Here is a 21,490-nt window from a genome sequence, read left to right as displayed (position 1 = left end):
CCAAGAAGACTGAAAAGCCCCACATGTTTAATTTTATGTGGTCTTGAGCTAAAGTGGGTTCCTCATGTGCACAAAAAAAGAAGTATCCTGCAGAATTAGAGCCTAAAATGGCTGGATACAGAGCCCTTCTCTCTCAGCTTCTCAATCTGTGCTCTGAACCATGTCAGCTGGTAACAACTAGCCAGTTTTCTTATTCTATATCCAGCTGAAACGTATTTCAGGAGACGGGAAAAGAACCTATTTTTTAGAGGATTTTGGTGTGTTCTAAATCCTCCTTCAAGAATATTTAAAAGCAATGTCAAAAATCGATTATCTAAAATAGTATTTCAAATCTGCTCAAAACAAACAGTTAGACAGGATTCCTCACAGGAAAAATATTCAGGATACAGGACCAGCAGATTGATGCACATTTATGGATCTGTAGAGAATGGGGTTACTAAGAGACTCTAACTTTAGAAGTATCTGTCTGAAACCACCACGTTACACCTTTCTGCACGTTTCAAACAAGCCTTCCTTGTAAGACCAGGTCTGAACCTCTCAGCTGCCTATTCCAAGCCAGTCTCACCTCTTTTGGGCATGTTCTGGTCAAGTCCTGTTTGCAATGAGTTTGTAAAATCGCAAATACTGATGTACTGCTCAAGCTGTTTCCCAAGTACATCCCATCAAAGCACAACTTTGGCAGACTCCTCTTGATATCATAAACAATAAAGACAACATGAGCTTTTTTCTTGATTCCACAAATATTTTACAAAACCCGATGCAGACTTGCTGGCTCTAGGCAGCTCTCAGTTACGTTCCACCTCCCTGAGGTGGTTCCACCCTCGTGACCAAAAGTAATCTGGAGCTTGTGGAGAGAAAATTCCTTCCTATATACCATCATCAAATCCCTCCACTTTACATTAAAAATAATTGTTTTTACACAGGTTTGATATATTTCAATAGATTTGCCTTCCTGGCATAATTGATGTGATATTGCCCAAGCTAGAACAACTTTTACATCACTGAGAGATCAAGTAACAATGGAAATGGGTTTGGATATAGAAGGAAAGCATTTAATTAAGCTGCCACTTGTGGTAAGTCCTTTGTAATGGGCTCAGACTGGTAGGTGAACTCCCCACCCTTCCTGTGAAATCCAGTGGTGCCCACAGACTTCTGATTTCAGGGCAACTCACACTTAGTCATACTTCTGAAAAGTATTTCCAGAAAAAATAAGAGCAGTCTTCCCTCAGTAGTGGAGTAACAAAACATCCATGGATGAAACATCCTCTCCACCTCTTAACGTTTGCAATATATTATAGACGGATGTTAGCAACACGAAGCTTGTCTATTATGATGTTGCGATAGGGTCCCCTATGCAGGGATAAAACCAGAAAAGATGCCTAACTGCTCATTTATACACAAAAAAGTGTTTTTAAAATACCAGTTGAGACTTAGCATCACAGACCAAAGTGCATTCTACACATGCGTAATGCTCCTTAAGATACTACATAGGTTTTTTACTAAATTGGCAGCCATTTCAGGGCATTAAGGTAAAAACAAGCCTTCCCACTTCCAAGCTCCAGGAACTTCTCTCCAGTAGCCGGCAGACAGACAGTCTCCAACTGTCTCCTGCACCATTCTAGCCAGACATGTTCACATGAGATTTTTTTTCACTGGCCTTCTGGGCCTATTTTGCTCCATGTTCCTGCCATCCAACTGGGAATGAACTTCTCCTCCTGCTCCTGGGAGGTGAGCAAATTCCCAAGCAAGGCTGACTCAGGAGAGAAGCAGTGGACCTTCAGCTCATTTTGAGGATGGTTTTAATTCTTCTGAACTGGTGAGCTTGCAGACTCAGGCCTTGGTGGCAATTCTGCCTGGAGGTGACATGAATGGGACTGATTGTAGGAGAAAAACTTTTTAATTTCTGCTGATGAAAGCACAAAAATTTGGCTTTACATCAACAGTCACTAAATCCTTCAAAAGCATAGAGTAAAATATTTTCCTCAGTGTTTAAAATTGGAGATCTGTGAAACATCTTTTGTATTGAGTTCACCTCTTAGATATCCCTTTTGTCAGATGTAGATGTGCATGTTACATCCTTCATATAATTTATGATTATCTTATCCAAGACTGAGGTGATAGAAATGGATATATTATGAGGCACAGAATGAAGTGCTAAATACAGTAATTTTATTATACACATCTCCAATACCTGCAGTGTCTTCCATTCAAAGGCTGAATTCTGACACTTTCTATGAGCAAAAATTCCGTAATCTGAAGCTGAAATGACAAAATTTGGTCCAAAAGATTTATGCCTTCCAACAACTCAGTGTTTAGATCTATATCCTTATACCCACATCACATACAGCAAAAATGTAGTATAGGAAAGCTGAGCAACTTGTCAATAAAACAGCAGTGGCAATGATGGGGTTAAAGCTGGTTTTAGCTCTCATACTTACAAATACAATTGATGCTGTCTTTCTACAAAATCTTGTTAAAAAAATTAAAAGTCTTGTGGAAAAACCTGGCTATTAATTAGTGACTCAGTATTAGATTAGAAACATGAACTGTGATTTTTTCCTTGGAGAACTAGTCCCTGCTTCAGTAAAGGTAACCTTAATTTTAAGCAGTGGAAAAATTTAAATGATTTTAAGTTTGCTTAAAATTAAACACCTTGCTGGCCTAGTCAGTTATTTCTATTTGTTGCCGTAAAGAACTGTTCCAGCAATTCTCTAAAAGATTATACGTAATTCAGAAGCTTCAGAAAGTTTGGGCTTTCTTTTTGAGCTTCTGCACATACATTTACAGTCTTCAATCTTTTGCATATGTTAAGAAACAGTATGAGTATTAACAGAAAGAACCGCAAATTTATTTTTATTCCTTCAGCCAAGCCACAAATAAATGACTCTTGCAAACAAACCAAATACTATTTAGTAACGGCAATGTAAATGCCATGGACTTATTTTATTTGGATATAAAATATTAAAGTAAATGATTATTTGCTGTGACACTTGTTTTATCATCTTGGAAAAAAAAGCAAGTCTGAGAAAAAGTTTTCTTGCTGTTCCTCAAGGATCACTCAATCTGCTGTTCAAAGTTATTTAATAATTTGTCATAGAATGGTTAACTATAAGCTTACAAATACTGTGTCAGCATGCTTCTTCCTATTGGGCAAACAACTTCAAAATCTAATTTGTTTGTGTTATTGGTCTTACTAAATATTAGTCTTTGCAAGTCTGGTTTACGCCATTGATGTTAACTATGCCAACATTCTGATTTTGTTCTGAAGTATTCCACAACAAGCTGATATTATACAATACAAGCCCAAGAGCTAGCTGATCCAGTTTACTGAGTATACTTAGTGTATTTTGCTACTGATAAATCAATAAAACCATGTTGTAATCTACAAACTTCCATCTCTGTGAAGCAGCTATAAGCAAACTGTAAATGAACACACAGGTCAAAAACTGGGATGCTGTGATTATGTTGACTCTGAAAACATTTGACTTTCATAGAATACATTTTAGTGTTTGAGAGAACGAACTTTCAGCACTGCTTATATTTTCGTGAAAGGCTGAGATGATAAATATTCAAATGACGATAAATATTTGTGTTTATATTGTAACTACCCATACTTTAAGAAAACAATATCTGCACTGCAATCCACAATTTACAGAGGTTAAGTAAATGTAAACCATAACTACAAGAAGAAAATAAATACTTGACTAAGACGGTATGCTCAGTTTTGCATTCTTCATCCACATGAAACTCCCTGCAGTCAATGGGTATTTCGGATGTGTAAGGAATGCAGGAAAGGCTTACCTGTCATTCCCTTTGGTTGGGATTTTTTGTCTTCATTCTGTTACGTACACCACTGAACGTAATCCTGGCATTGATCATAAACCGTCAGATGCTAAAGGCCTCCCTATAATTTATGACAACCAAAATATCCATGAGAAGGATATGCCATAATCTGCTCTGGCAATATAACACATTATAACTGTATGAGACTGTTGGTACTGATATCACAAACTGCTCTATTAAGGGCCATCTTCAAATGAAAAGGAGACTTCAGAGGATATTATGAATCATTAGTACTACAAAGGGTCTCAGCTGCAGTAATTCTGAACATCACCAAATCTGTCGTTCAGGACTCTGGTATTGGGAATGGGATCTGCAGCTCCACAGGTACTCTGGACCGGCACATTCCTGCTCCAGACTGCACAGAGAGCACAGCAGCACCTTGGCATGGGATTTGCAACAACTAGTTTAAGAAGAAGGGTGCTCCTAAACTAGCCAAATAGTGGGTTTTGGTTTGGTTTTTTTTTTTTTAAATCTCAGCCCCTTGCTTTAAGTGTCTTGCTCCAAGCTGTCCAGAGGTCCTCAAGCTGCCCTTCTCTAAAACTAACCTGAGGCCACTTGTTTCTTTTAAGATGACAAAGATAACAGCAATGCTACCACTCCTCCTTTTAAAAACAAGTATAACAAATTATTCTGACTCTCAGCTAGAGCATTCAGCCAAGCTAAGGAAAACTTGGTTTTAACCCACATCTGTCACTTCTCAGGAGAGCAGTACACTCCAGGGCTGAAGAGTCTTCTCTAATTGTCTTTCTGAAGCTATGAATTTCTACAGAAGAAACATCTGAAATGTTATTAAACAGTGATTCTGTGGGTGGTGATGGAGGGCACTCACCTGGAAAATGGGAGATGGGTGTTCTGATACTGGCTCTGTATTTATGTTCAACAGGCATTGGATAAAACTGAGAAAAGCCCTAAAGGAAAGTGTCAGAACCAGGTCTCCCTTCTTGGAGGTGAGTAGCCTACACTGCTCTCTGATCTGAGAAGCCTGCATTATTTTCTGCTGTGTGGTACTCCTTCAAGGCAAGGAATACAGAGCATCCAGACCAAGCCTGCATGGCTAAAACATCCCTCTGAGATACAAGAGATATGAACCAGGATCTCCTCTGATGGAGAAGGAAACTCAGCTCTATTCTGTCTCACCCCAGAGGAGTACCCCTGCTCCCAAACAACCACTTAGAAAATGGGTGGGGGTGCACAGATGCCGAGGAAGTTTTTGAAAGAAAATGTCTGAGGTCATGCTGTTCCGCACGGATCTCAGTGCAACGAGTGTGCATCACTCTGGTTCAGCACGTGCTTCTCCATTGGGTCTCCAAGGAATCCAGGCAGAAAAGACAAAAAGTCGATTGTTTTGTATTTTTTTTGTACAGTCAAAAGTTTTCTGCTTGTGCTAACCCAAGTCCTCTCCTCTTTGGGCCGGGAGGTTATTAGTATTAGTGGTACTGAGTTATCAGGCACCCCCTCCATCACAGCCTGCAAATTTTACCTGGACAGTAACATGGAGTACGCAATTCAAAAATTGGGAAGTGAAGTGTCATCCAATGAAGAGAATATAATCCAATGCGGAAAATACATTTCATTACAGCTTTGCAAAAGTGATATATTTCCTTTTGTACAGCACAAATAATACGTTAGCCTTACCAAGGGAAACAAGATCTTCCTAGTGATACAGAAATGCGGTATACCTACAACAGCCCGAAGAATATGCCACCAGTGACTGAATTTGTTCAGCTCACCTTAGATTTGAATACTAGTTCAATATTTTATTTCCTCCAGACCCAGAAAATTTATTTCACTCTAGATGTTGAATTTCTCTGAGGCTGCACATAACCTCACTGGCCTACTCAATTCTTTTATTGCAACAAACAGGTATCTCTACAAGACTTTTTAATTCATCATTTCACCATGCATATTAGTGCAGTCTGAGGGGAATTTTTCTGAGAGGAGTCACTGGCGTTAGTGCAGAATTCCAAGTATTTAAATAAATTCTGACCCTACTATGTACTGCTTTCGGTTAGATCACACATGACTTTCTTCACACATTTCAATTACTCTTAATTCCTCACTGAATTCCTAAAGCAGACTACTTCCAAGCCCATTGCCCCTAAATCCAATAAATTCACACTGCCTGTTATTGCTACTCTAGTTAACAGTAATATTTTCGTATATGATATGATGTGATTGTTACTAGATTTTGTGTTTCAGACTTTCTCATGTTCCTATTCATGTCTTGCATGCCAAAGAAATTTTGCATCAGCTCTGCTGCACTCTACAGAATTCTTCGGGGTATGTGGTAGTTTTGCGTGTCTGGGAATCTTCCATCTGGCTAGTGTGGGTTTCCTAAACACCATAAAACCCCGCCCGTGGAGATTGTGTATCTCTTATGGGCCCCATGGAGCTTATAATCTGCTTTTAATCATTGCATGAGGCAGACAACACAGTCCTCATCAAGCAGTTTTTTCCATGTTTAATCTCCTTTAATAACTTTTGATCCAGTTCTGAAAGTCCAGAACTATTGCTGATTTTCATTGGTATCTTAGACTGCCACAAGAGTCGTCTTCCTCAGCTCCCCATTTCCTTCCATACAAACTCTCATAACCATTCACTTCTGTGGCTTGCTAAAACAAGTAAAAGATTCTTAGTACTTTGCCCTCACTTGCTCATCTTTTGAATGTACCCACCAGCATCTGTTTCTCAGTAAACTACAGGTCATATCCTTAACTGGGACAAATGAATGCAACTCAGTGCGACAGAACTCAGTGTGACTGAGCTAAGTCGATTTGCTGTAACTAAGAAACTAGCTCTACATCTACATTTTTCAACAAGTCACCAGAACTTACTTTACATTTCAAAATACCAGCACCAATTAAATTATTCCCTATATGATATTAAAAGATTACCAACTATTCAGTCCCAGCAGAACTTCACAGCGGCAGGCAGCACAGTGGTTTTCATTAAAAGCAAAATCACTTTTGACATCTACTAAATTATTTAGTGACACAAACCAGTGAAACTATTAATATCTATGAAGCTGTACTCCTAGCCTCCAGTAGTTAACGTGTTGATCTGACATTCAGCAGAATACAGTTTTGAAAGTAAAAAACAAACAAACAAACCAGTCTAGTTTAATAAGGAAGTCTGAACATCTAAATGTAACATCTTAACAAAGTAAGAAATCAAATGATATTTATTGTTTTGAAAGATGAAAATTAAAGGAACGTATCTCTCAAATTTAAAATAAAGCCAAGCGAGTTCTCTAACATTTGGTGGTTCCTCCAAAACAAATAGCTTTAAGTCCCGGTGAATGTACAACTTGTTTCTTTTGTGCAGTGCTTCTGCCTGCAATTTCTAATTAACTAGCTCCATTCTTACCTACAACGAGTGACTGAACGCATACAAGCTACAATGTATACTTCAACTAAATATCTGTAGGTGTGATTTTAAAAGGGAGATAACTAGTTAACAACATTTGCATGTTGCAAAGAGGCTAAATTAGTATAATAATTCAGAAATCTTGCTTTTAGCCTGTTCCCTGCATAGCTGTGCTGTACTGAATACAATCTGCACACTAAAGATATCATGTTTGCAGTTAAAAATCTCCAGAGACTTTAGACCCATACATAAAGATACTAATTTCACTCTTTTCCGAGACACTGACCTGTATCCTCATTTAAAAATGAACACCACATCTTTATGTTATTAAATCTTTGTTTTGATCTATTAGTATTCGCCCAAGTGCCATTTTATACAAGCTCGCACTGAATAGGCAAGGCTGGAGGTAACCATCTGCAGCTTTAGAGTCTGCGTTTGAATTGATGAAAAGAGCTTTGTGTTTTCATTGCCAAGTTTGATTCTTCCAGTCATTAGACATTCCCCTCAGATCGCATCAATGAAGCAGACTCTCTTACACCCATGTGTTAAATTCTCTTCTCCTCATGGTTTCCTTTGCCAGCTATACTCCAGAAAAACTACTGGGTCTTAGCCACATTCTTCTCACAGCTGTGTTAAAAAAGAGCATCAGAGCGTCTTCCCAAAATCCATATGTGTATCTGGTCAGTCCCCTGTCAGAGGGTCACCTCACATTGTGGTGTGATTATTCAAATATTCATTCTTGTTCTTGAACTGCACTGCTCAGATCATTCTGGGAAAGATTAGACCCTCCAGCCAGCACTGGAGAACGTCTTGGACGTTGATGTGAAACACACACAGCTCCCGTACTCGGAAGGCAGATTAGTTTGACTTGCACAAGAGGGGCACTCTAACAACCTAATAAATGCTTGCTTCTTATTTCTTTCCATTTTTTTGTATTCTTTTCAACTATGTCAAATGCTGGTAAGAACTGTTTGCTTTTGTTGTGTCATCGATCGACTTATTTATCAGCATCAGCTAAGAAACTAATTGAACAACTACAAAAGCAGAGAAAGCATGTTCAGAAACGCTGCAGGGAAATCCAGGACTACTCAAAAAAAGGGTGTGTTCCAGTAACAATGAAAGTTAGGTGGCCAAAAAAATCACACCTTAAGAGGTAAAGCAAATGTTATTAAGGGTAGTATTTCTTTTACGAGCGATAGTAATTTCCTTTGATAAAACTATCTGCTTATTCAGAAGATTGCTTAGTTTTCTTATGTATTCAATCCACTGAAATATTTTATCCAAATCTGTAACTCTCCTGACTTCCTCCTTAAAAGAAATAAACCCCAAATCGAGAGAAAAGGTCTCTTTAATAAACGGTTAAGGACAAATGAAGTAATAATTTCTGTTTTAGATTTGCTTTGTTCATAGTCAGAACTACCTCGACAAAGTGCACAAGCAGCATGTTTCTCACCATTTATGCTTATTTTCATACCTGTATATTTTAGCATTGCACTACTACTTATTGGATTTGTGTTTACTTTTAGAGGATTACATAGAAATTCTACACGTGCACCCTCCGCTGCCACCTTATACAGCTATGTAAGTGTGCAAGCGGGACTGCTCACATGCAGAGTGCTACACTTTACTGAGCTAGAATCATTAATTTGTGAGAAAAAATAGAAGCCCTCAACAGACAAATTGCATTAAAATTCACTCCAGCTGCAAAGCTGTTGCAGAAGAACAGAACATTTCCTGGAAAAAACACATCAAAAGTGGCCTCAACCTTTACTGATAATTGGCTAATATTGATTTGGTATTACATTATAACCTCCTCTGATCTCACTGACATCAGTAGCCACTCCTCAATCCCAGAGGTTCCAGCAGGAAGGACAGTTTTAAAATGTCTTGCTTCCTCTGCTGGCAGAGGCATTAATTAATTCACAGGCTTTTCCAGCCACCTTCTCCAGGTCAGCCCCATTTCCCCGCTGGGGCTGCACCAGCTGGCTCCTGGCTTCTCTGGCAGGACAAACTTGCAGGGGGCCTGTGGCACTGTGCCAACACTCCTGGTGAATTCTGCACCGCTGTCCTAATTCTTTGTTTGTAACCATGAATTAGAAACATTAATTAAATATAGAAAACCATAGTCATAGCCGTTCTACAGAGTATAGGCTAAAAATATTAAGTATCGCACAGATCATCATAATTTCCGATTGAATAAGTAGGTACTGCGTATGTATGCGTATACATGTATTTATTTACATACGCCACACAGTTAAAATGTGTATTTGCTTTATAAACTAGAAAAGTGCTCTCTTAAAAGTCTAATGTGTGTCTTGTTAATGTTTCAAAATCAAAATAGATTCAAACAAATGCTGCTAAATCTGTGTGGTCACTCTCTGAACATCATTTTCTGTTGCACACCACCACCCCTGCTAGGATGGCGAATCACCTTCACAGGCAAGAGCACACAGTTGCAATTTATTACTCACACTGCAGAGAGTCAAAGTGAGATGTTCACCCTACTTCAGTACAAACAGAATTTTACTATATCCAAGTTCACTATAAGCAGATTCCAACATATCCCCCTTCTGGTTCACAGCTGCTGTTTCATGTGGGATAGGATCCAGAAATTTTTTAGATGCTTTGTGTCCTGACGGAAAACACAGGACCACTATTCTGACTTGGATCTCATGTTTAGAAAGCAACAATTGCAGGTGGGTACACAAATGGCTGACATGATGGCAATGCTGTGAAGAAATTACATCTCTATTTCAAGCTCTGCATATGATGCTGAATGCAAACACTGACATTTTTAAGAATATTAAAAAATTCTTTAGTGTTGCCAGAGAACAGATTAGCAAAGGCATAGTAAACGCCAGTAAATTACACGGTACAAAGATACAAAGTCCATCCTTTTTCAACATTATTTTAACTGTTTTAATTATTTTAATTATGTTCTTTCTTAATGAAGCTCATAATTATTTTCCTCTTCTGATTTTAAACTGTTGCTACATTATTTAGATATTTTACTGAATAATACTGAGAAACAACTTTATATAGCTGCCAAAAATACTTCCCTCATATGTCAGAATTCAATTTTACTTAAGCATTTAAAAGAAGTCAAGAAAACAGATGGTTTAGAACCCTATTTAGGCTATGAATCGTAGTGTCACATTTTAAATTACAATAAGCATCCTCTTAAGACAGTGCTAATAATTAATACTACTGTAATTAATACCAAGAAGCCTTTCAGTTGACAGGTTTATAAATTGTCAGTTCCTTTTTGAAATGTAGAACATCCTGCATCTTTGAAATAAAAAACTAAGCTAACAAATGAGTTCCTGCCTAATTGCCAAACACTGATTTGTATGAAGCGGTTGAGGTTACAAAGAAATTGGGAATTCTCAGCCTGGTTTCCCTGCTGATGAGTACGAACTGTCTGTGTAGCTCTCCCAGAGGTGTCAGAGGAATCTCTATAGTGTCACACAAGGGTTCTTAGCTCAAAGTAAACACACTTTCCACAAACTCAGCTGCTTAATCTGTTTGCAGGTTGAATTATAAGATGGGGGTGGATGACTCCGGGTGCTGGGAAGACGCACAGAGCATTTCCACAGTTTCTCGGTAAAAAGGGCATGCTATTGTCGTCAAAAGACTTCACCCAATTGTTTAATTTTGCTATAGGCTCAGTGGTCTGATCTTAGCAATAATGAAAACTAACCTGACCAAAATTTTCCCAAGTAGTCGAGCATCTTAAATTGTGTAAATTCTTTTCACTGTACCAGTGCATCACCACCACTTTAATTCAGGTTGTGGCTGCACTTCTACACTAGCCATCGTGGTTACATGGGATTAAACAAGACTGTTTCACTAAAAGAACCACCCCAAACCAAAAAACAACCTTCACTCAAATATCTATGGTTAGTAAATGTGTATAAATAAAATGCAATGAAATAACAACGTTAAACAATGTGCAGAAAGGTTTAACCAATATTCTCTTTAACATGCTGTAATTATTTTTGGTAGGTTTATTTTTATCAAGCATGCACCTGCTGAAGTTTCAAATATATCGTAGTGTTCAGAATAAAGACTTGAATGATTCTCAAACAACCACTGGAGCTTTTGGAGACATGACTGAAAATATGTATTTTCATATATATCTATCTTAACTATATTTTATGTAGTTACAAATAAATTAAAAATATAAAAATATAATTTCTTTATCTTTTTAATAGGAGAACTCAGCATGTATTTTTTTAACCAGGAAGAACTCTTGTTAGGTCCTTGCAATATATTATAAGCCAATTTCTGGCTACTCTGGAAATATGCTGCAGACATTGAAGACAAACATGGGAAGACGGGAGAATTTGCATCAGTTCAGCATCGACCACCTTGGAAGGGCGAGAGAGGGGTATTTTGCAGCTGATGAATGTAATGCAGAGATGAGAAGTGCCAGACTGTGAAGAGGCTCTGCCTACACGTTTGCCTACGTCCCAGCAATCAGACTTTCAAAGGCTTATGTGCTAGTAATAACAAACATGACAATAAGGACTTCAGTAGAAATGAACTTTAGGTTTTGGAGTTCAGTAACCTTTTAACAGGGAATCTTATGATGGGAAAGAGAATACAATCCCCGTTCACCGACTCAGAGACTTCCTGTTGGTTTCAGTGAGATTTCGAAGCCACCCCTGAACAACCCCACCAGCATTTACCGCGGCATGAAACCTACCAGATGTGTAACAGACCAAAAATGAAAACCTTAATATTCTAACATGCAATCATAAAGCAAATACCCTGTTGCCATTGGATTGCCATGGGGTAAAAAGACAGTGAAAACCATTCACAGGAGATGGAAACACTTTCTCTGTGCCTTGCACATGTAGAAAGCAGTTTCCATAACAGTAATGACAGGCACACTGACTTGCGTAATACTGTAAAACTGTTAACATGATCGGCTTCACACTGAGTAGGTAATGAGCTGAACGGCGGACAAAGAAGGAATTGTTTTAAAGGACTTTTTCTGAGTACCGCCACACTTTCAGTCATCGACAAAATACCAAAAGAAACATCATTTCATTTGGTTTTCAACTGCACTTTTTCTTGAAAGAAGGCAAGTGACTTACTTCTGAACTTTTTCATTGGCCTCCTGTGAAGCCTCCAGGGCTTTCTGGAGCTTCAGCTCCGTGTCCTTTTGCTCTGACCGAGCTTGCTGCAGCTGAGCTGCCAGATCTTCAATCTGGCGATAGGTAAGGGTCACAACACCCTCCCTGCCTTGCAGTTCTCCTTCAGAAGTATGGTTAAGCTCGTCCTTCAGACTCATTCCTTCAGACAAAGATTTGTATAAGCTGGGAAAACAAAATCATACGTGTTATTAAGTTTCAGTCTAAGGCTGAGCTGCAAGAACACTACACTCAGTTTAATTAATATTTTTAATATTACCATATACGGATCCACACGCACTAATAACAAAACAAGTTTTATTTCAAAAGTGACAGAGAACAAAAAGAACATCCTGTTTCCACAAGGCTCTTCTAGAAGTATGTAACAACTACCAGAATTTTAAAAAGTCAAAACACTATTCAACAAAAACTGAAAAGGCAGTATTTTTCAGCTGTATCATCTTCCTGATCACCTTTGAGCTGCAGCAAAAAGTTGTTAGTGTGATTTACATGAAGTTGAATTAATCAGTGTAAGTTACTGACATCTTATTAACTCGTGTTACACAGGACTCTCTTTTAGCAAGCAGATTCACCAACTACAGGGGGTTTATTTGCAAAACTGCAGATTTTTCAATATAATGAAAGGAATAAAAATGCTACAATGCAAAAATTAAAATAATTAAAGCAGCAGGATTACTTAGAAATATGGATGATTTGCAAGTTAACCAATTCTAAAGGTCTTTTGTCAATATTTTTGTGAGAGGAAACTTAAAATATTACTTGATGCTGCTTTAAATAAGCTAGTAACACCTGTACTAGAATATACTGCGCCTTAAATAGCCTCTCTATAGTAGACAGGGATAGGTAACCTAGTGTCCTCAAGCATAATTTCTTGCAAGGTCCTCTCTGACCCACTGTTTTGGCTTCACTCAGGCAAAAAGTAGACATGTTTACCATCTATTTCACACTGAAGGGCCATGAATGTATATTCAACCCATTCAGTTTTATACATGTTTTTCAGGTATATTCATAGAGATACCAAATCATAGAGCACAAAAATAATACCCTTTCATTGTACAAACCAGAATACAGTACTACATGCTTTGTGTTTGCGTGCCAGAAACTTCTGAACAAATCAAAGGGAGATCAGAAATTAAAAATGAATATGAATAGGGTTTTAAGGCAATAGATTCATGAAGCTAAAAGAAATAAATACGCCTGGATCGGCTAACAATAGCTATGGATAATAAGCAAAAAGAACGATATTAGACAGACAGGTTGCCTATAAATAATGAGAAGAAATTGGAAAAAGGAGAATAAAGATGATGGTGCATCAGGTGAAAAATTCTCAATGAAGTCTGTTGACTGTGGAATTATTTCCCAAGGAATCAGTAGGTAGCCAGCTGCTTGAGTTATTAAAGTGCAGTGGTAGAAATCACATTAATAGCTGATTACTGGGGGAGGAGCCTGCACCAGCAAGCTCTCCATGGAATTATGATTGCTTCCCATGTCTTCATAGCCATAATTCATTGGTGAATTCTACACCAGTGGAAAATGACACTGGTAGTAGAAGAAATTAATGGAAGACATTTTTAACAAAAGTGATGGCAACAGGATATCATAGTGTGCAGTGCTTTTAAATAAATAATTGAAGTAATCTCAAAACAACTTCATGAATATCAGAAGCTGTTCCTGTATTGATGAATAGGACTCGAGACCATCCCTCTGACTGATGACCATGCAAATATCAAACATTATTTCAGTGTGGATTTCTAGTAGCAGCGCGCACTGATTACAATACTCAAAACGCAGTCTGCATGACAGCTGCTAGCATGCAATAGCATATTTTCTTCCTTTCCAGTTTATTAAGGTGTTTGTATGGAAAACACCCTTTGTTCCAACAGCCCATAGAGGAAAATCATATACAAACTAAAATATAATATACATGGACAAGCAAAATGTGGATGAACTAACAGAAATCCAGGAGCTAAAAGGTCAGAGAGTTGATATATCATTACGCCTACTACCTGCAGTTGTCTGAAAATAATGTGAAGAACCTTTTCAATTAAATGAAGACATATTGAAAATATAAATATTTATAAAGGGACATTAAAATCCCTAGAACAGACTCATTAAAAATAAAATTACTTTAACAGTTGCACATAAAATTTACTGACTGAAGTTCCACTATGGTCGAGCATTGATCACCATGGAAAAATACAAAGGTATGCAAATAATGCTGAAAGCAGGTTACTGAAATACCACTGCTGCCTGCTTCTTAAACACCTAGCAAGATTAAAAGAAAAAAACAGACAGATGAGAAGCTAAACTGTTCAGTGACTATATGGGTCCCTGATTAAAAAAAAAAAAGAGGATAGCCTAAATATTCGAACTTGTTCACACCAGCGGAGAGTTTTTTTTCCAGAACATATGAAAAATATAGTCATTTACTTAGATTCTAAAATACTGGCCCTGTGTGGTGACAACGAGGCTTCTTCTCAAAGACTGGCCATGAACAATACAGTATGCAATACACTATCACATGTTTTAACTCATAATGATTGCATCTGAGTGATCAATAGATTATGACATGTATATATTTTGTAGCCAGTGTGATTCCTCCAGATAAAGGCACTGTGGTTGATAGATCTTTTAAATTTTTTTTTTCAAAAGCATGCAATTGCCAGATTTCCATCAATATGTGCTTTGCTAAAATACTTTTATTTAGTCCCTTTTGATACTTACTAATTTGAAATTCCTTCATTAATGTCCCGAAGATTATTTCTTCAAAGAATATTGATGCTATAAATAAAAAATAAATGGGAGTTCTAGGCCTGAAGAATGGGTCACAGAAGCATTCAGACAGTTCCTTGATTTAAGTAATTCACGTGTTCTTTATAGTAAGCCTTTTGCTTTACTATGGCAGCACGGCCCCCTTCTTGCTCCAGCTTGGGTCTGAGAGCTTCAAGGGCCCAACTTAACTGTGTCCAGGCAGAAGAAAAAGTCACATACATGTCACTTACGCAGCTCCTGCAGATAGCAAAAGGTTTCCTCAGCCCTCAAAGTCAGAGTGGCTTCAAGCCTGCTAAAAAATTTCACCAGTTGTAACTGCTCCCAGAAGGACTTGACTTTGGCTGAAAATCAACTGTATGAAGTGCTGCTCTTATAACACTTCTCTCCTTGCCAGGCATACTTTTGCTGCAAGGTGGGAAATGATTTTCCACCTGAAGCAATTACTGAACAACACAGAGAAACCTTCCACCTAAAGAAAGAAAAAAAACCCAGCAAAAAACAAACATTCCCTATCCGTCCCCTCCTTCCTCCCCCACCCCAGTGATAAACATAGCCAATGTTCCCAAAGGCATGTAGGTCTGACCTTGGTTTTCACCACAAATGTTTCTGACACTCAAGTTCTGGAGACCTCTCAGACCTCAGCCTGCGCTCAGGATGGCTTTGAAGAGGGTCCCTTCATACCGCCGAGTGCGCTCAAGGGTCAGGCAGCACTGATACCTTGAAAATACTACCTCAAAGGGTCTCTTAGGAAACACTGCAATAAGACGATATTAAAAAAATCCCCATAAGACCTAGAAGGACTTTGACGTTTTGCTCTAAAGTGGAGGATATAAAATGGTCAAGTTTGCACTACATGTGAGTCAGGAGCCTGACAGCTGGTAGACTGGTAACTAGATGGCATTGCCCTACCAAAGACAAATATTTTACTAGCCTTCCTTCATCTGCAATTACATGAGTTAAGAGGATGGTGTTTTCTCTTCAGTACAACCACCCAAACACCTCTCACTAATTTAACCGAAGGCAGCAGCTGTGTTAGACTGTGGCGCACAGGCCACAGAACACGTTACAACAGTAGCGCGTGTTGCGCGTAATGCACAGTATGTCCTTTGCACTGCCACAGTCCATCACAGAGTGTCGCTCTCTCGTGTGGCGTGTACCCACGCGTTGTCAGTCTAGGATGAGCTGAGGCATCCTCTTTCTTTTCTAGCCTCTCACCAAATCCAATGATAAGCACTCATTGAACAGAGCCCACCGCTGAATTTCTTCTCTGTGGTGGTTGGTGATATAACCTCAGGATTTTACAGGATAACGTATTGACAGATTAGCACTGATCATGCATGTCCATACCATCCAAACTCAATTACATGTGAATAGTGAGCAATGGGTTGAGTTTCAGCCTTCTCTCCTGAAACAATCTAGAGAAACCTGCGACCTGTATAAGGGTCCAAACAGTCTGGATACTAGATGATTCAAGCACAGGTTCATGATCTACGGTGAAAGCTTGAAATGACTATCATCCACCTTAAAACTTCCGTTTTTCAACAAACACTTTTTTCCTCCTTGGGCCTCAGTCTCCTAGTCTTTAAAAAAGAGCAATCACAATACTACCTTTGCAAGGTGCTCTGAGCTTTGCTACTGAAAAGAGACCCATCACTGTTGAAAGAGCTAAGTTAGATGCAGCACAGTCTGAATTTAGGACAAAACTAAACCCAGACAGTCTTCTGATGATGCCAAGCAGCAAACATTTTCTTTTGGGCCTCACTTTCACTCTCCTGGACCACTGCAGTACCCACGCCATTCCCCTGTGACTAGCTTGGGAGAGGTAGTAAGGACATGGGGCATATGATTTAATCATCTGAGCCTTTCTTGAAGTTGAAGGACTGCTGAGACTTGCTCTCAACCAGAAATAATCGGAAATCATATGTCCATTACAAACCCTTCATTTATGGAGTTGCACAGTAATCAAATGTCTCCAGTTCACTTTATGCAGCCACTGGGCAAATCGCTCAGATAGCACAGCCTCACATGACAGCGATACACACACGACATCCAGCACCACTGATCAATCCTCACATTCACCACATGATCAAATGGTCCAGAACCCCCATAAAATAGTTTCTGGATTAATAAAGTTTGGTCAAAACAGAGCAAAACATACATGATACCGATGAGTAGAAGGAAGCGTTTTTGAGATTTTTGCAGCTGTGGTACTATCTATCCTCTTCAGCTAGATCCACAGACCCACAGTTGATAGCTTGTAGTTAAGAAATCCACCTGAATTTCCTGAGCACATGATGCACCTAGAGCTGGGATCTCTGCTACCTCTAATTGATTAATTAGAGTCTGCAAGATGATAATTTAGCATTAGCTTTTTTCACACATACATCAACTCTCAGATATAGTGCATCTGAGTTTACAGAAGAGACTACTGTAGATTTTATGCTTTAACCCTGAATATTACTTGATACATGTTGACATTAATTACACATCTTCACGGTTCCACAATGTACCTGTGTTAATTGCAAGACACAGATTCACAGGCTCTCAAATTTCTTCCACAAATGTTTTCAGTACAACAGCAACTATTGTGGATGCTCTTCACAGTTTTACTAGACTACATGTTATTCCCAGAACCAAGGTTGCTGTAAAATGTTCCTGTCATGTTTTGACAGAGAACTGGCTGTGTTAGCATATTCTAACCTAAGCATTCACAGAGTACAACTATCCAGCCCTGAAGGTTTGCTTCTAAGTAAAATTAATCTGAAATTTTAAAAATAATTTTATTTTGTAGGGTGTTTACTTTATCATACTAGAAGTTACAAGAAAGAATTTTGCTATCTTCTATCTGTTCTTTATTGCCAATTCATATGATTTGGCCATTCCTCAATATTTGCCAATGGCTTTAGTTAACAAAATAACTTTAACTTAGTATTTGTAATACTGCAGTTATTCCCTACAGTAATAGATTGTTTAGGTTACACTGCAAATACAGAGGGAACCTTATCTATTAATCGAAGACAGAACTGGCATCAAATCATCAAGAGTGACCTCAGTATTTGAATACAAAGGATATTTAAGATGATGCCAGCAACTCCACGTTTTACCATGTATCACAAAACTCTGGCCACTTTCCCCGGGAAGCGCGAGCATCGTCGCAGGGGCAGAGCAGATCCTGGCTCTGCCATGGGCAGTGGGCAGGCAGGAGGGGCATGGCTGGCTCAAAGACAAGAGGTGTTTTCACCTTCCCGGTCCCCGGGCTGAACCGGCAGCCCCTGCGCCTCTCCGCCAGCTGCTGGAGGCCACTTGCTTGACATGGATCACTGAAGGGGTGTGTACATGGGTGGTGTAGAGCCAGTGACTCTGGCTGCGGCCCAGCAGGGAAATTGCCTACGTCAGGGATTTGCAGAAACACAATCTTGGTGGAAAAGAGACGGAGGATCTTGTCCTAAAGGTCATAGCAGCTTATTTTTTATATATCTGGTTGGGTGCTAAAATAATAGAGCTGGTGGTATACCAACGAACAGAGGTAGAAAATAGATGCAGCATGTATTACCTTTTTCCTTTTTTTGATGATCCTTGCCAAAAGCTTCATTCTGAACACCGTCTCTTACATGGAAACCAGGGTATTATGGCATAAATGAACATCAGGCCTTTTGAGCAGGCATTTCAGAATCAGCTCCTACAGCTACACACACCTACCTGGTGTGGTCTGCCTGGTCTGGACTGCAACCCCTTCAGCTCCCACGGACTTGACAGTACCCGGTAAATTGCTGGCTTGAACCTTTACTCTCCAAAATGCCACCCATGGAAATCTTCCTTGATGACAAAGAATGTGCACAATCAAGAGTCAGGCTTTTCTGCCAGGATTTTTAAATGACATCTCCTGTCACCCTAGTTTGAATTTAGATTTGCCTGCATAACTAACAAAATCTAATAGAGATGTCATTGTTGGAAATTATGCATGAAGTTAAGGTTAATTTGGTTTGTGCCTTTAGTTTCCTTTGCAGCTTCTTACTGCTAAGGATAATGGCTTCTGACTTCCATTTTACATGGGTGACATACACATAGACAATTTCATTTGAAATGAACAAAATCCTTCTGCAAAAAGTAGTAATACTAGTGAATCGCTTCTTGCATTAGATCAACCACAACAATTCAGATGAAACAAATAAGAATCCTGACCCTCAAAACTGAAACAGTCAGTGAAGTGTCCACTCAGTGCAAAGGGGTACTTCATATATACATCCATATATACATCTATATAAAATAAATCTGATAGTACTCATATATATCATAACGCAGGCATCAGAATCACCTGAAAAGAAGCTCAATGTAATGACTATGTGCTGTTGACTTTTATTCTTGTCTCCAGGGAATAATGTTTACTTTCCTTTAAAATTTATATGAGTCATTTTGTTATGTGCCTTTTTTTAATTAGTCTGAAGGAAACAGTCATTTGAGAAAGACAGCGGAAATCAATTCTGATTCGATACTGATAGCTACTGTGCGATGTAAACTGTGTGTTCTTTCTAATTAAATGTAAACATGTGCAGTTCTAAAGTCCAGCAGTGATGACAACAACTACTAGAAAGGATTGCTTAAGCCCTGGTCAACTGATTCTTGTGAACCTTTTGTTCATACCGTAGGTGAGCTTGTGCAATCTGTCGCAGGGTGAACGCCAGTTGCAACTGACTTTATTTTAGGTCATCTTCAGAGAAAAGACTTGACAAGAATGTGGAGCGCTCTGTAATACCTCCAGTTACCCATTAACTATGTCCTCCTGATAGCTAATCAATAGCATTGCATGGAGCCAAACACACTGCACTGAACTGCCCCTCTTCCAAAAGCCAAGTCTTGGTAAATATTTAATGGCAGTAAAGGTGTTTTGACTCTTATCAATCTGATATGTTAAAGAACTCTTGAAAGAAACTTTATCTTGCTTCTCTCTGCATAAATAATTTGTTCAGTTACAATTTTAGTCTTATGCAAAAGCACTTAATTTAATGATCTAATGCTTTTAAGTCAAGGCTTTGGACAGAGAAAATGTAGTTTCAATCTTCATGTCACAAAATAAAGAAAAATGAAAGTTTATTTCCTTGATAAAATGCCAACTAGAAATATACATCAAGGAACCCAGCCCTTTATACTGTAGTAGTAAATACTGTGCCAGACTTGCTCAAAACCTGTTATACAAGTGCACATTCGAGATTTTCTTACAAGGCTTCAGTTTCTGTAAAATTCTTAGCTCTCACTCACATCAAGACGGTGTAGGATTTTTAGCCTCTTTTCACCAGGGAAAAAAACGCCTCTAAAATAGTTACACTAAGATCCAGAGATTTTTTGTTCCCATACAATGACTATTCCCATCTTCAAGTGGGTATATTCTCAGCTAATGAGTTTTATTAAGCATTTTTCCATTTTTTATTTTTCTGTGCAAAGCAGCTTATCTAGATCACTAAACAGAGAAACACGTTTATCCTGATCCTTTAACATCTAGTGCGTGTACCCCTCTGCTACAGCCAGGTAGGATCCGAATGTCTACTTAGAGACTTAGGTAGGCTTATTCCATCCCTCTGTGCCAATGTCACAGGATGGAGGATGGAGGAGTCTCCTGACCTCCTCCCCCAGCACAGTATTCCAGCCTTCTCTGCATGATCCAATTTCACTATGAGCCTAAGTATTTTGAAGAAACTGATTCAGCAGTGGATCCAAGCTTTTTCTTGGAAAATAATCTGGGAATAAAAATTGATAGTGTTTCAGCTTCCAAAATGTGAATCACCATAAATGTTTTCCCAGAAGTATAAGCATTATTTTTTTTCCCCAGTGTTTAAATGGCCTCTTTAGTGCTCTTGATGCCATTCAATAAATTTCAAAAATAAAGATCATGGGAATAATTCCCAAACACTGGCAGAGATAAACTGAACAGCCTGGAGTTTTCAAATCACTTGTAATTGGCTCTGATGAGAACGGTGTTAATTAAAATCTTAAAGACATATACATGAATCAAGCAGTAAAGCACATGGCACCATTCGGCAATGACCGGCTGAAGAAAGCCTGTTACTAATAACCTCAGAAAATATCTTGTACTTAATACAATGTTATCTTTATGAATCAGACATGATCGTGAACTTTATGGTTGTCCTGATTTGCTATTGTGATCACTTGGCTTAACTCCCCCACTGAACCAGAAAAGCAAGAGACAAAGCTGTCTTGGACCCAGGGCTGGAAGCCAGCCCTGCCTTCCAGCATGGCCAGGAACATCCAGCTGAGTAGATGGAAGAGAAGAGTCTCTCCAGGAGAAGGCAATTAAAAGAAATAGAAAGAATGGAAACGTGTTTCAAAGATGGAAT

The 21,490-nt window shown here is 38.7% G+C and overlaps 1 protein-coding gene across 3 annotated transcripts in view; it reads right to left on the bottom strand.

Moving 5' to 3' along the window:
• MIPOL1 (mirror-image polydactyly 1) overlaps positions 1 to 21,490 on the bottom strand; it is a 197,533-nt gene that overhangs the window by 10,210 nt on the left and 165,833 nt on the right. For all 3 annotated transcript variants that reach the window (XM_052782649.1, XM_052782648.1, XM_052782647.1), the window contains one exon: positions 12,312 to 12,533. In XM_052782649.1, coding sequence (XP_052638609.1) covers positions 12,312 to 12,533 — 222 coding nt within the window. The remainder of the gene's footprint in view (positions 1 to 12,311; positions 12,534 to 21,490) is intronic.

Source organism: Harpia harpyja, chromosome 3 (assembly GCF_026419915.1).
Source record: "Harpia harpyja isolate bHarHar1 chromosome 3, bHarHar1 primary haplotype, whole genome shotgun sequence".
NCBI classification, from domain to species: Eukaryota; Metazoa; Chordata; class Aves; order Accipitriformes; family Accipitridae; genus Harpia; species Harpia harpyja.
The sequence above is the reverse complement of the archived record's forward strand: the minus strand, read 5'-3'. Positions and strand labels throughout refer to the sequence as shown.